This window comes from Capra hircus, chromosome 19, assembly GCF_001704415.2.
Source record: "Capra hircus breed San Clemente chromosome 19, ASM170441v1, whole genome shotgun sequence".
Classification (NCBI taxonomy): domain Eukaryota; kingdom Metazoa; phylum Chordata; class Mammalia; order Artiodactyla; family Bovidae; genus Capra; species Capra hircus.
This window is the reverse complement of record NC_030826.1, coordinates 20159185-20173002: the sequence shown is the minus strand read 5'-3', so window position 1 is coordinate 20173002 and position 13818 is coordinate 20159185. Positions and strand designations below refer to the sequence as shown.

Below are 13818 nucleotides of genomic sequence, written 5' to 3'. Positions count from 1 at the left end.
TATTCCAAACCCAATTCTTCCTTTTTGTTCCCCTAAACCTGCTTGACACTCTACACCTATCCTCAGAGACTGGCCCCAACCAATCAGAAACCTAGAGCAGCACCCCCATGGTACGTTGTAGACAGCATCCCTGGAGCTGTGCAACCAGAGCTGTGCAACCTGGGCCCTTCCCTCTCCCTCTTCCCTGAGTCCACCAACTCATGCCCGAGTTCTATCACCATGACACTCTCCCAAACTCAGATCTGCTTGCTGCCCCCTCATCCCAGCCACCATGTGGTCCGGCCTCTGTCATCCCTCCCCTGATGATATAGTGGCTGCCTCACTGGTCACTCCACTCATGCTTGCCCCCTCCTACCATCCTCCACCCACACTGCAGTCATTTTTCTCAAATGAAATCGATCCTACCTCCCACACCTTCCCCAAGGGCCTCTGAATCAAGGCCAGTCCCTCTGGGCCCATCTCTAGCTGTTTCCTCCCTTGTTCTCTACTCTTGCTTTGCATTAAACAGCTTACGGCTAATGAACAGACCAAACGCACTTTCCTCACAAGCTCCTATCGCACCTGCTGGTCCGTTTGCCCAGAAGAGGCATCCTCCTATCCCTTCCCTTAGGACTCTAATCTGGCCTCACTTTTCCTGGGAATTCTCTCCTAATCCCCAGAGCTTGGGGTATCTCCCATCCTAGCTCATTACTCTGTCTCCAATGGGTGTGTTTATAGCTGTGCCCCTCCCCAGCTAGACTCTGAGTTCCTTGAGGGGTGCCTTGAAATACAGGGCCCAGACTGGCTTCTCCATGGGCTGATTGAATGAAATGGACCAATGAATGGAGGAGGGAAGGAATGAGGTGACATTTGATGTGACTCTGGAGACTGAATGGAGGTGGAGAGGAGAGGCATTCAGCCCAGTACAGGGAATCAGGCAGGTCACGGAGGAGCCAGGGAAGGGGCAGAGGAGGAGTCTGGGAGGGGAGCAGGGCACCACTGGGCTGTCTTCCCTTCCTGGCCTGTCCCTTACACATCCCAGAGCCCCTGGAGCTGGGCTGAGAGTCAGCTCATCTGTCCTGGGGCAGCACCCTCCCCTCTGGGGAGGGCAGGTCCAGGTCTCTGAGCCAGACCCTGAGGAGGGGGCACCTTCTCCCACCCCTGGTGGGCCCCTCCCCTTCTTTCTGTAACTGTTTGCTCCTGTTCTGCCAAGCCCTGTGCCCCTCACTCTGGTCTGACTGGGAGGGTAATTAGGAGCAGTCACCAACAGCCCCCACCCCCAAGCCATTAGCTCTCAGTGCCGCTTAATTAAGGTAATTAATGTAACATCATCACCTAATGAGTGGTGGCACCGGCTGTGGCTCACCGGGTGAAAGGCGCCAGCTGCAGGTGTGGGGCATGCAGTAGTGGGGGGAAGATGCCAGGCTGGCTGCCCCCCTGCAGGCCTGGGCTGGCTTTACCTGTCCCCCAAGCCTACCACCCCCGCTGACGCCCACTAGGCCAGGCTGGGCCGCGTCCTGGTACTCTCCTCAGTGAGGTGAGATGCTGCGGGCTCTGCCTGCCCTGGCCCTGGCCCAGGCATCTGCCCCACCCCGGATACCCACCCCCTCACCTAAGCCCTAGGAAACCCCGTGTCTGTTGTCTGGTTCTGCCACATTTTTTTTTCATCAGATGCAAAAGCTGTTACCAGGCAACCTTGAGAGGAAGACCTGCCACAGCCCTGGATGGCTGTCAAGACATGTAGCAGACAGATGCTGGCCGCGCCCTCTACTCCCCCATCACTGGGCAGAGCCCTTGGGGACCCTGTCAAGCTGATGGGCTGAGACAGAGTCTGAGGCCATGGCAGGGAGGGCCAGGTGGGGAGGGACACAGAGTCAGCCAGCGCTGAAGCAGGATTTAAGGTTCTTCCATGGCCGGTTCCGGCCACTTTGGCTCCTATCCAGGCCTCCTGGGAGCACCACACAGGCCACTTGGGGACCTGAAGAATTACTGACACTGCAGACCGATACCCAATGGGTATGTGAAAAACGGAGGCCATCATGGAAAGGGAATTGCCCAAGGTCACTCCGTTAATCATTAACTAATGTTTTTTGATGAATGAATTTGTTCCACAAATACAGATCGAGCAATTACTATGTGCCAGGCTCTGTGCTGGGCGTTGGGGACACAGATCTTCACAATTAGTGGGGGAGACAGAAATAAAAAATGATGACCACCATCAAAAAAACCCCACCACCAATGACCATAAAGTGCACAGTACTGTTGGGGATGGGAGTGGGGAGCACAGAGGACCATAGGAATTCTAGGACGGGGCACACTCCTTCAGCCAGCAGTCAGAGTAGGGGGGTTGGTTAGGGAACGCTTCTGGGAGGTGACGATACCTACTCTGAAGGCTGAAGGATGAGAGGCCGGCAGCCAAGCCTGGGGAGGAAAGGACAGGTAAGACAGACTGGCCCTTGAAGCCTGCCCTGGCAGTTTTGGACAGGTGACTTTATTGCAGAGGAGCAGGAGATAGGCTTCAGGGCTTCTCGATGGCACTCCTGCCAGAGGCTAGGTCAGCATAAAATGCCCTCCTGCTCAGAGCTGGATGTTGGGCCAAGTCATGCTGGGCATTGGCAGCGAGATGAGTGAGACTGTTGGCACACCTAGGAGGTGGCCCGCTGCTCCTTTAGGCTTGTGGCTTCTCCCCATCGTGGGTAAGCCTCTGCCTACCCCTCCATGAGTTCACAGAGATGGCTCACACTAGGTGAAAGGGATGGAATCCTGGCAAGGGGGATGGGAGGAGCCACGGGAGGAGAGGAACGTCTTAAAGACCCATAAATCACAGCCCTGCGCTGGTCAGCCTGGCACCATGCTGAGCCCCTGCCATGTGCCCAGAGTCCTGGCTAAAGACTGGCGCCCTAGGCAAGACCCTTTCAATCCCCCCTTTATGAGGAACAGTCTCAGGGTTCTAGAATCTCTACTTTCCCAGCTCCCCATGGCTTGGACCACTTCCCTTTAGGGTGCTCCTTGTGCCCTCCGAGAGTGAGGGTCTGAGCTGCCTGCAGGAAGAAGGCCAGGGAGGAAGAAGCTTGCCTGTTTCGACCAGGAGTTTGGCATGGGGTTAGGCTCTTTTTAGACAGATCCACAGAAGCCCCTTCAGATGGATGGGCTTGAACTCTGTAGCCCATGTGGGTCCCATTTCCTCTCCAGGCAGCCAGTCTCCCCTGAGGGCTCCAGGCCTTTCTGGGCCTGGCTCATGTCTCTCACTGTTCTTGGCATTCCAAGAGCCTTCCCACTGCCAGCCCCATCTTGGCTTGACGGCTGTCTGTACCATCTGGAGCCTGGGCACAGCTGCCCACCATCCCTGCCCTGGTGCCCCGAGTGGCCCCTTTGGAACGCTGCTTTCCCAGGCCAGGCCAGCTGCCAATTTGATAAGCAGAACCCCCTATCCTCCCAGGCGAGGACCAGGACTGATGCAGGCATACGTGGTGGGGCAGAGCAGTGAAATTCCTCAGCAACCTCTCTTTCTTGGCTCCAGGAAGGCCCATGTGAAGGCAGGGGGTGGGGGGGGAGGGCGGGTCATAAGGGAGCAGCAGGTCTAGCCCCATGGATCTAGGCCCTTCTCCCCATCCCTAAAGCAGACCCTATGCCATCAGGGTTTGCAGACAAGCATCAGTTAAGACAAGGGCATAGAAGCTATAGGACTGGGCTCCCAGTCCTGCCTTTGCAGCCCATCTCTCCGTCATGGGGCTAAGCCCCTGGCCTCTAGGCCTCTGTCCCCTTCTGTGAAAGGAAGTTGAACCAGATGACATAAAAGTGTCCTTCCTCCATGCCAGTCCCTCTGCGTATGGCTCCTTTTCTGGCCGAGAAACTCCCTCACAGGTCAGACTGGGCGGTGGCACCTCAGGCCCTTGACCCTGTTTCCTGCTTGCTAGCAGCTGGCTTCCTTGGTGGCTCAGACAGTAGCGTCCCCCTGCAATGTGGGACACCTGGTTCAATCCTTGAATCAGGAAGATCCCCTGGAGAAAGAAATAGCCACCCATTCCAGAGCCTGGCAGGCTACAGTCTATGGAGTCGCAAGGAGTCAGACACGATTGAGCGACTTTCACGTTCAGAACCTGGGCCAGGGAGAGGGTGGTTCTCAGGTACCATACCTCTCAGGCAGAGCCCTGGCCCAGCTGAGGGGAGGTGGCCCACAGCCCAGATAGGGCCAGGGTCACTCCAAAAAAGGGGAAGGAGACTGCAGATGCTCTGCCCACTCTGTGCTGAGCCCGTATAGGTGGGATCTAACATAATCCTTACAACCCCAACTCACAGACGAAACTGGGACTCAGAGAGGTCATGTGAACTTGCCCAAGGACCTATCAACTAGTCAGTGACGGAGCTTGGATTTGATCCCAAGATTCTAGAACCCCTGTTCTTCCCCTAGCCCAGAAAACTGGCCTGTTCCAAGAGGGAGTTCAGCTGGGAACAATTGAAAAGCTCCATCCACCACCCCTTTCCTCAGCCCTGCCCTGCCTGCTCCTTTAGGACCCTCACTGGAATTCTCCCAGTGTGGGGGCAAAGGCCTGGGATACATGTGTGAAGGCACAGCACTGGGCCAGGAAGCTAGAGTCCTGGCCTGGAGTCCTGGCTTTGCCTCAGCTTCACTGTGTGACCCAAAGAGAACCTCTCAACTTCTCTGATCACAAGATTCCTTTCTGTATAGAGTGGAGGTAACCACAGCCTCCCTGCCTCCTTTATTGAGGTTCTGTGAGAGCTGAGAGGATAATGGGTGTGAAAGAGCTTTGAAAACTGTAAAGGATCTCATGGAAAGAACTGTGATTCTACTACTGTTGGAGTGAGGGACACATGGACACAAGGGAACACATGTGCGTGGACATGCATGTGCCAGCTCATGTATTGTAGGGAGTAGCGTGCATGCAGTGGGTGGCGCTAGTGGTAAAGAACCCACCTGCCAATGCAGGAGACATAAGAGACACGGGTTCGATCCCTGAGTCAGGAAGATCCCCTGGAGGTGGGCATGGCAACCCACTCCAGTGTTCTTGTCTGGAGAATCCCCATAGAGAAGAGCTTGGCGAGCTACAGTCCATAGGGTCGCAAACAGTCAGACACGACTGAAGTGACTGGACGTGCACGCACGCACTGACGTGCACGCATGCACGGACGTGCACGCACTGGGCTTATGTCAGAGTACACTCATGGCTGTTGGTGACCAGGATAGTGCAGTGGAGCAAGGGCTGTGGTCAGCCACTGGGGGTGGGACTCAAGTGCTGGGGGAGGGGCTTGCACATGAGTCATCCCTGAGCTCATGGCCTGCCTCTACAGGCTTAGACTCAGGTGATAGTGTGCAAAGCCTTGTGGTACGATCCTGCTTGTGAGTCATAACATTAGAGTGTGTTCTGGAGACCGACTGGCAGCTTCCATGGGGACAGAGAGGCCAGGCAAGGATGACAGTCTGGGGTTGGCAGAGGGCAACCTAAATCCTCCCCATCTCCCATCCAGGAAGGAGTCAGGACAGAGTCAGCCCCCTCAAAGCAGCCCTATTTCCTTCCTTGAACTGACCGCCAGTCTGCGGGAAGCCAGGCAGGGTTAGACAGCCCAGGGTCCTGTGGGAATTGTCCTCGCCTCCTCCTGCCTCTGTCTGCTCTGGCCTGGTCCCCAGCTCCCCTCTTGTCACTGGCTAGGGGTGTGGGAAGACAGCCCTCATGAGCAGAGCTGACATTTCAATCTATCTCCTGAGCTCTTCAGATGCCTGCAAATTACATCAAGACTTCATCACCCCCCTTGTATAACACCCAGCCCTGTCTGGCCCCTGTCAGGCTTGGCCCTCAAACAGGTGACAAATTACATCCGGCCACGGTGGCAGGCCTGCAAGTGGGTGCTTGAAACCCAAGGGGCCAGCGCTGCCTAGACAGCCACTGGGAGAACAGGGTGCCTTCTGGATAAGAGCCCCGAGTAATCAGGCCCACTCCACCCCATGCTCTCATGGCAACCCTACCACCAGGCCAGCTTTGAGGGGAGCATGCCTTCCCCAGATCAGAGAGGGACAGAGATCTCAGCTCCCAGTTCTCCCAGCTTTACAGGCTTCTGAGAGCTTCCCAGGTAGCTCAGTGGTAAAGAATTCACCTGCCAGTGCAGGAGATACAGGTTCGATCCCTGGATCAGGAAGATCCCCTGGGGAAGGAAATGGCAACCCACTCCAGTATTCTTGCCTGGAGAATCCCATGGGCAGAGGAGCCTGGAGGGCTACAGACCACAGGTTTACAAAAGAGTAAGACTCCACTTAGCAACTAAACAACAGGCTTCTGAGGGGAAAGACGGCTCAACACCTTAGAAAAAAATCCCAGCCTGGCCCAAAACCACGTCCCTGCTAAACCTGACAGACCTGGGGCCTGGGAATAAAGATGTCTAGAAATCTGTCTGCAGGTGACACCTCCATGAGGCTGGGAGGGAGGGAGCTGCCTTGGCCTCCAGCAAGGAAGGCTCTGTTACTTAACACCTGTGCGACCTTTCCAAAGCTCCTTAGCCTCTCCCAGCTTCTGTTTACTTAAGGGGATTTTACCACCTACCTTCCTTATAGAATTGTGGTAAGGATGAAATAATATTTCATCCAAGGTTTCACACATGGTAGGTGCTCTGTGAATGGTAATTATTGGTATTGCTGCTGCTGTTGCTGGCTAAACAGCAGGGTCGGGAACTGGAAGCTGGGGTCAAAAGGGTGCTTAGGGGAACTAGGAAAAGTGCTAAATTCATGTGTATTTCTCTGCCTTTGCTTCCTTAGCAATTTCCCTGCAGTGATGTCATCCCTTCCTCCTCCTCCTCCTCCTCCTCCTCCTAGTACCGCCCCGCCCCCTGAAGCACTCTCAGACCCACCTGCTCCAGCCTCTCTCCCCCCCCAGCCTACAACCCCTCCACTCTCCCCTAGAGGATTCCTGCTGCATGCGTTCAGTCCCACTTAAGGCAGAATTATATGCTGCCTGGCATCTCTCGGTAATTACAGATTCCACGTGTGTGAGTCTTGTTTGCCCAACTCGAGAATCACAGAATCTCCAAGTTTGAGGGGACCTCCTCCAGCCTCCGCCTGCTGCAGGAATTCCCTGAGGACTGTCCCTGGCAGATGGTCCATCAGCCTCCACCCAAACATGCCCTGAGCTGCTCTTGGAGGAGCGGCACTTCCGGCCCAGCATCTCTGCCTCGGGCCTTCTCTTCGGCCCCTAAGATCCCCCAGGTCTTTGCTCCCAGGCAGGGGTGTTCTGCAGGGCACCTCTGCTCTCAGCACCCATAGTCTGAGGGGCTCAGAGCCTAGCACAGCTCTGTCCTCGGACCTCACTGTTCTCAGCAGCCTCTGGCAAGTGATATATATCCAGCGACCCGCCCATTCACCCTTTCCATACATGTTTATTGCAATTGGCCAGTGAAGGGGATGTGTGCGTGCTAAGTCGCTTCAGTCGTGTCTGACTCTATGCAACCCTATGGACTGTAGCCCTCCAGGCTCCTCTGTCCGTGGGATTCTCCAGGCAAGAATACTAAAGTGGATTGCCGTGCCCTCTTCCAGGGGTTCTTCCCGACCCAGGGATTGAACCCATGACTCTAATGTCTCTGCATTGGCAGGTGGGATCTTTACCACTAGCTCCACCTGGGAAGCCCCAGTGAAGAGGACATTGTGACCCCAAACGCTACCTTTAGGCTTTAATAGATAGAGGACAGGTGGGGAGGGCCTGAAGTAAAGGAACTGACTGCCCTGGCTTCAGAGGCAGAGGATGGTGGCCCTGAGACCTGAAAGAATGAGCAGCTTCAGCAGGAGAGGAAGAAGGGCAGGCATCTCCTGGGCAGGATCTTGGGCATGCAAATGCCCAGAGGAGGGGAGTGAGCATGGCCTGTGGCCTCAGTGAAGGTAAGAGACTGGCATAGCTGCCGAAGTCAACAGTGAGCTGGGAGGTTTGGACCTTGTCTTGTGGACAATCTGAAATTACCAACAGCTTTGGGTAGAAGAGAGCCATGATCCAATGAGGGACAGCCAGGGCCCAGGAGACGAGTTGGGAATGGACAGGGTGACGGTCAGGTGGGAAACAATGGAGGGCTGGGGTACTGGCAGTAGTAATCAGAGCTAAGATAGAGACGGAAGGGTGGAGAGGAGTCAACTGGAATATTGGGACATAAGATTAGGAGGGATTTGGTGACTCACTGGATGCTACTTACCTAGCCCAAGTGGATAATCCCTGAAAGTCCTGCCTCGAAGCAACATACTAGGGACCTTGGAAAGGTCTGCCTGCAATGTGGGAGACCCGAGACCCTGCATCAGGAAGATCCCCTGGAGAAGGGAATGGCAACCTGTTGCCTCTCTTGCCTGGAGAATCCCATGGACACAGGAGCCTGAGGGGATACAGTCCATGGGGTTGCAAAGAGTCGGACATGACTGAGCAACTAACACTTACACTTTCACTTTGGAAACTATGTTGATAGGTGCCTTGGAATCACAGAGGAAGTCTTGTTAAAGTGTGCGTGCATGTGCTGTCGTGTCCGACTCTACAACCCCATGGACTGTAGCCCACCGGACTCCTCTGTCCGTGGAATTTTCCAGCAAGAATACTGGAATGGGTTGCTATTTCCTATTCCAAGGGATCTTCCCAACCCAGAGATCAAACCTACATCTCCTGCGTCTCCTGCATCGGCAGGCGGATTCTTTACCACTAGCACCACCTGAGAAACCCCCTTGTTAAAATGCAATGGATAATTTAGTAGATCTTAGATGGGATCTGAGAGTCAGCTCCTGGGTGGTGCTGATGCTGCTGGCCCAGGGACCACATTTTGAGTAGCAAAGATTCACAGTAGGCCATTTTATAGATGAAGAAACTGAAGCTCAAATAGTCGGCATATTTGTCCAAGATTCAGTTCAGTTCAGTCGCTCAGTCGTGTCTGACTCTTTGTGACCCCATGAATCGCAGCACGCCAGGCCTCCCTGTCCATCACCATCTCACGGAGTTCACTCAGACTCACGTCCATCGAGTCCGTGATGCCATCCAGCCATCTCATCCTTGGTCATCCCCTTCTCCTCCTGCCCCCAATCCCCTCAGCATCAGAGTCTTTTCCAATGAGTCAACTCTTCGCATGAGGTGGCCAAAGTTACATGGTTAGAATTAGGTCCCAGACCTCTGGGCTCCTAATCCAATGCTTCTTTACCAGACCATACACTCACCTGAGCTGAAACCATTCACCTACGACTGGGATTTGATCCCATCTCAGTGCCAGGACTCAAACCCATCTGAAACCCGTGATCTTCCAACTGAGGTCACATGCCTGGTTTCAGAACGTAATGAAGGTCAGATTCTTTGTGAATCACTGCAGAAGGAATTCAGCGAGAGTCAAAGTGATAGGCAAGAAGTAGATTTATTGATATAGGATTTATTGTAAGAGACGCAAGTGGGCAGGTGAGGGAACTCCGCCCCGAGGATTAAGTAGGCTACAATTTTGTAGTCAAAGGAAAGTGAGGGAGGGAGAAAGACTGCCTTCTTTGAGAAGATGTCAGGCTTACATCACCAGTTGTGCCTTCATATCAGGCAGGAGAGTGTTTGATCCTATGAGGTCAAACTAGGATTATCATTGTTGTTGCTCAGTTACTCAGTGGTGTCTGACTATTTGCGACCCCATGAACTGCAGTACACCAGGGTTCCCTGTCCTTCACTACCTCCCAGAGCTTGCTCAAACTCATGTCCATTGAGTCGACGATGCCATCCAATCATCTCATCTTCTGTTGCCCCCTTCTCCTCCTGCCGTCAGTCTTTCCCAGCATCAGGGTCTTTTCCAATGCATCAGCTCTTGGTGGACAAATTGTTGGAGCTTCAGCTTCAGCATCGGTCCTTCCAGCGAATAGTCAGGGTTGATTTCCTTTAGGATTGACTGGTTTGATCTCCTTGCTGTCCAAGACACTCTCAAGAGTCTTCTCCAGCACCATGGTTCGAAAGCATCAATTCTTTGGACTATCATAGCACTTATTCAAAACAGTAGAAGGTTGTTCGTTGTTGTTGTTTTTTTCCCCTTTACCTAATGGCCTGGGGCATGTCTCATGCTTTTATTTATGGCTTTATGCTTAAGCAAGCTTGCTTCATTTCACAATGTTCCAGTAGCTTTCTTGAGTGATCATTAACTTACAGTGGTGTCCCAAAGTTTCCTAGGTTTCCCCGCTCTATCCATAGTCTCCTACTGGGACTTCTATAGCTACCTGTTTAACGACCCTATTCTAATCCTATCACTACCATTTCTCCTCTGGGCAGACTCTGTTGCTGTCCAATCCTTGTTTGACTGAATGAAGGCATAGAGCCCAGAAGGATGCTCCAGGGATTGAAGGACTAAGGATTGGAGCGATGGCAGAGGGGCCTGTGACAGACAGGAAATGATCAGAAGGGAGGGGTGTGGTGTAAGACCAGGCTGAGCAGTCATCAGGGGCCAAGTGGGGCAGGGACCCCAGGGCCACAGCAAAGAGCTCGGGCTAGATACTATGGTCTTTGTGGGCTCACTGGAAAGTCACAGAGGATTTAAATAAGAAAGCACCATGAGCAGCCACAGATCAGGGCTATTCACTGGCTGCAGTTCAGATAATATTGATGTAGAGGGAAGAGTGGGGTAAGCCCTGCAGGCAGAAAGGCTGGCAAGAGCCTGCTGCATTGGTCCAGGTGAGGACTGTGGGGAGGTGGGCAGTGAACAGAGCTGGGGGCCAGTTGACAGGATGGAATGACTGATTGGATGTGGAATATGAGGCAGGAGGCAAGATGCTAGTTTCTAACTTGGGCTTGCAGATGGATAGTGAGGTCATTCCCTGAGCTAGAGAGCCAGGAGAGCTGCTAGTTGAGGAAAGTGAAGAGGGTGGCTCAGTTTGAGGCAGACTAGGTGAGAGATGCCTGTGAGGCATCCAACATGGGATTTTCAGGGGAAACTGGGCTCATAGGTCTGATGTTTAAGACCCCACCTTGCTGGCCAGGCTCTTGGACACCACTTAGTTCAACCCACCCATTACATCCCCACTTTACAGATGAGAAAACTGAGCCTCAAGCAAGGAAGGGACAGGAAGCATATGGTGTAGTTGAAAAGTTTTGGAAAACAGAAGTGAAGTGACGTGAAAATCATTCAGTCGTGTCCGACTCTTTGCAACCCTGAAGACTATACAGTCCATGGAATTCTCCAGGCCAGAATATTGGAGTGGGTAGCCTTTCCCTTCTCCAGATGTGTTTACAAATCCCACTTCTACTAATCTCTGAGTGCGTGCATGTGTGTGCTCAGCCGTGTCTGACTCTTTGCAACCCCATGGACTGTGGCCTGTCAGGCTCCTCCGTCCATGGAATTCTCCAGGCAAGAATACTGGAGTGGGTTGCCATTCCCTTCTCCAGGAGTTTCCCAACCCAGGGATCAAACCTGTGTCCCCTGTATCTCCTGCATTGGCAGGCAGATTCTTTACCACTGCACTACCTGGGAAGCCCTATAATCTGTGACCTTGAATAATATACCTAATATCTCTGAACTTCAGGTCCCATTCCACAGGGTTACTGGGAGGTAAAATGAGCTCTTCCTTCACTGAAGGGCCTAGCTCCAGGCTGGGGGCTCCAATGCCCAGGGGGCACTGAGGACTGGCCATGCCTCGGCGCCTGCAGGAGCCTGAGGGCAGCAGAGCTCAATCAGTAAAAAGAAGCCTGACCCTTCTGCTTTGCTCTGTCTATCCCATGGGCAGGTCCAGAACATCAGCCTCCGAGAGGGTGAGACCGTGACCGTGGAGGGCCTCGGGGGGTCTGACCCACTGCCCCTGGCCAACCAGTCTTTCCTGCTGAGGGGCCAAGTCATCCGCAGCCCCACCCACCAGGCAGCCCTGAGGTTCCAGAGCCTCCCACCCCCTGCTGGGCCTGGCACCTTTCATTTCCACTACCAAGGTAGGCCTGGGGAGCTGAGGGTAGGACCAGTCCAGACTGGCTGCCCTACTGGGGGTCTCTGGTGCTATTACAGTCTGGGGGGGAACACGGAGAGGCTAGTAACATACACTGGGGTGAGTATGGCCCATCTGATACCTCCAGGACATTCCCTCCTCCACCTACCACCCACCAGAGAACTCGTCCCAAAAGGGGACTGACACAGAATCAAAGCCCCGGGTGTGTCCATTGCCACTCACTCATTCATTCAGTCAGCTTTTCCTAGGCATCTGCTCCTTGCCAGGCCTGTGTTGGAGACTGGCAGTATTAAGATCCAGCGCAGTCCTTACCCTCAAGGAATTCAGAATCTCCGCAGCAGGCGAACACTTAACAGGCAGTTAACAACAGAAGCCTGCTTCCCAAATGCAAGGGGGTCAAGGTCAAAGGGGCTTGACAGCTGACCATCTAGAGGTCCTTACCTACCACCCTGGCCTTCCTGAACTGTCTCACCCACCCTGGAGCTGGCCCATGTCCCAGTCAGCTCAGAATACCTCTGGAAATAGGAGAATGGCATGACGTAATAGGAAAATCACAGACTCAAGAGAAAGGCAGATCTGCGTCTGAATCTCCTTCCCCCTGGCTATCAACCTTGTGCAAGTCATTTGACCTCTCTAACCCTCTGACCTCTTTTCCTCCATTGTGAAATGAGACCAAAATGTCGAGTCCACAAAACCATGGTGGACAACTGCTTTAGCACTCATTCATGAGAAAACCGGAAACTATATTAAAGAACTGGCAGGATGGGAAAGGGAGGAAAAGTAGCTCTGTCCCTCTCCCCCCAGGATCCCTCCTGGCCCCTTCTTCCCCAGACAGTCTCCTTGATCCCTTGCACTGCTGTGACAAGGTAACCAGTTCAGACTGGGGAGTGCTAATAGGGAGATAATTGATGAGAACAATTGCCTTCATCACCAGGGACCACTTCCCCACTCCTCTGGAGATGGGGATGCTTGGTCCTCCGCCTAAGAAGTACCCACGCCTTTCTGGCCTCTCTACCTAAACTGGGGGAGCAGTCTGGTGTGGCAATAGGGAGCCTCGTGGTCATCAGGGGTTGGCCAGGGGCTTGTCGGAGACAAGGGACCAGCTTGCCTTGAGGCAAGGGTGACATCTCGGCAGCCCGGCCAGCCTCCCTAATGGCTCATCAATCCTCCCTAGCAGCAGGCATAATTTCACGCCACGGTAACCTCGGTAGCTACAGATTCCTTTGCACAAATCCTCGGACCTTCTCTCTGTTGGGCCAGACAAAGGTGGCTGAAATGCAGCAAGGTGGAGGCTTGTGAGGGGTGCGGACCCCAAGGAGGGGCCGGGAAAGCTGGCCCAGTCCTGCGTCTTTCTCAGTTCCCAGAAGCCCTCCCTCCTCAGCCCAGTTTTTGTCAATGATCAGCTCTTTCCTTAATGAGTGTAATTCCCCTAATTATAGCCTGTAATTAGCCCTGATCCCAGAGATGGGAACAGGAGGAGCGTGCGCTCATACGCGCATCTCCCCAGGCTGGAGAAAGAGGGTGCCAGAAGAGGGGGTGAGGGGCCCCGGACCCACAGCCCTGCCAGAGCTGTCCAAGAGAATGTTGGAGATCATGAGGCAGGGGTCTCATCTGCAGAACCAAGTTCCAGCTCCCCTCCCACAGCCTCAGGCAGGGTGAGGAAGCAGAGGGCCTTGCCAGGCATCCCCCTCCTCCCTCCTGAATATTCCTGGCACCGGACTTGGCCCCAGAAACAGATGCCAGGGAGAAAATAGCTCAACAGATTGCAGTGATGCAGGCTCCCCGGGAACAGTCGTCATGGCAACATGAGGAAGCTCGTCCTGGGAAGCGGCACTTTACCCACCATGGAGTCTGGGGGCTTCATCGTCTGCCCCCAGCCTCCTGCTCTCACCTCACACCAGCCCCATTTCCTAGTCTGTGAAAAT

The 13818-nt window shown here is 53.9% G+C and overlaps 1 protein-coding gene across 2 annotated transcripts in view; it reads left to right on the top strand.

The window, feature by feature from the left end:
• The window catches only part of SEZ6 (seizure related 6 homolog), a 48163-nt gene that overhangs the window by 23505 nt on the left and 10840 nt on the right, over window positions 1-13818 (top strand). For both annotated transcript variants that reach the window (XM_018064332.1, XM_018064333.1), the window contains exon 4: window positions 11684-11879. In XM_018064332.1, coding sequence (XP_017919821.1) covers window positions 11684-11879 — 196 coding nt within the window. The remainder of the gene's footprint in view (window positions 1-11683; window positions 11880-13818) is intronic.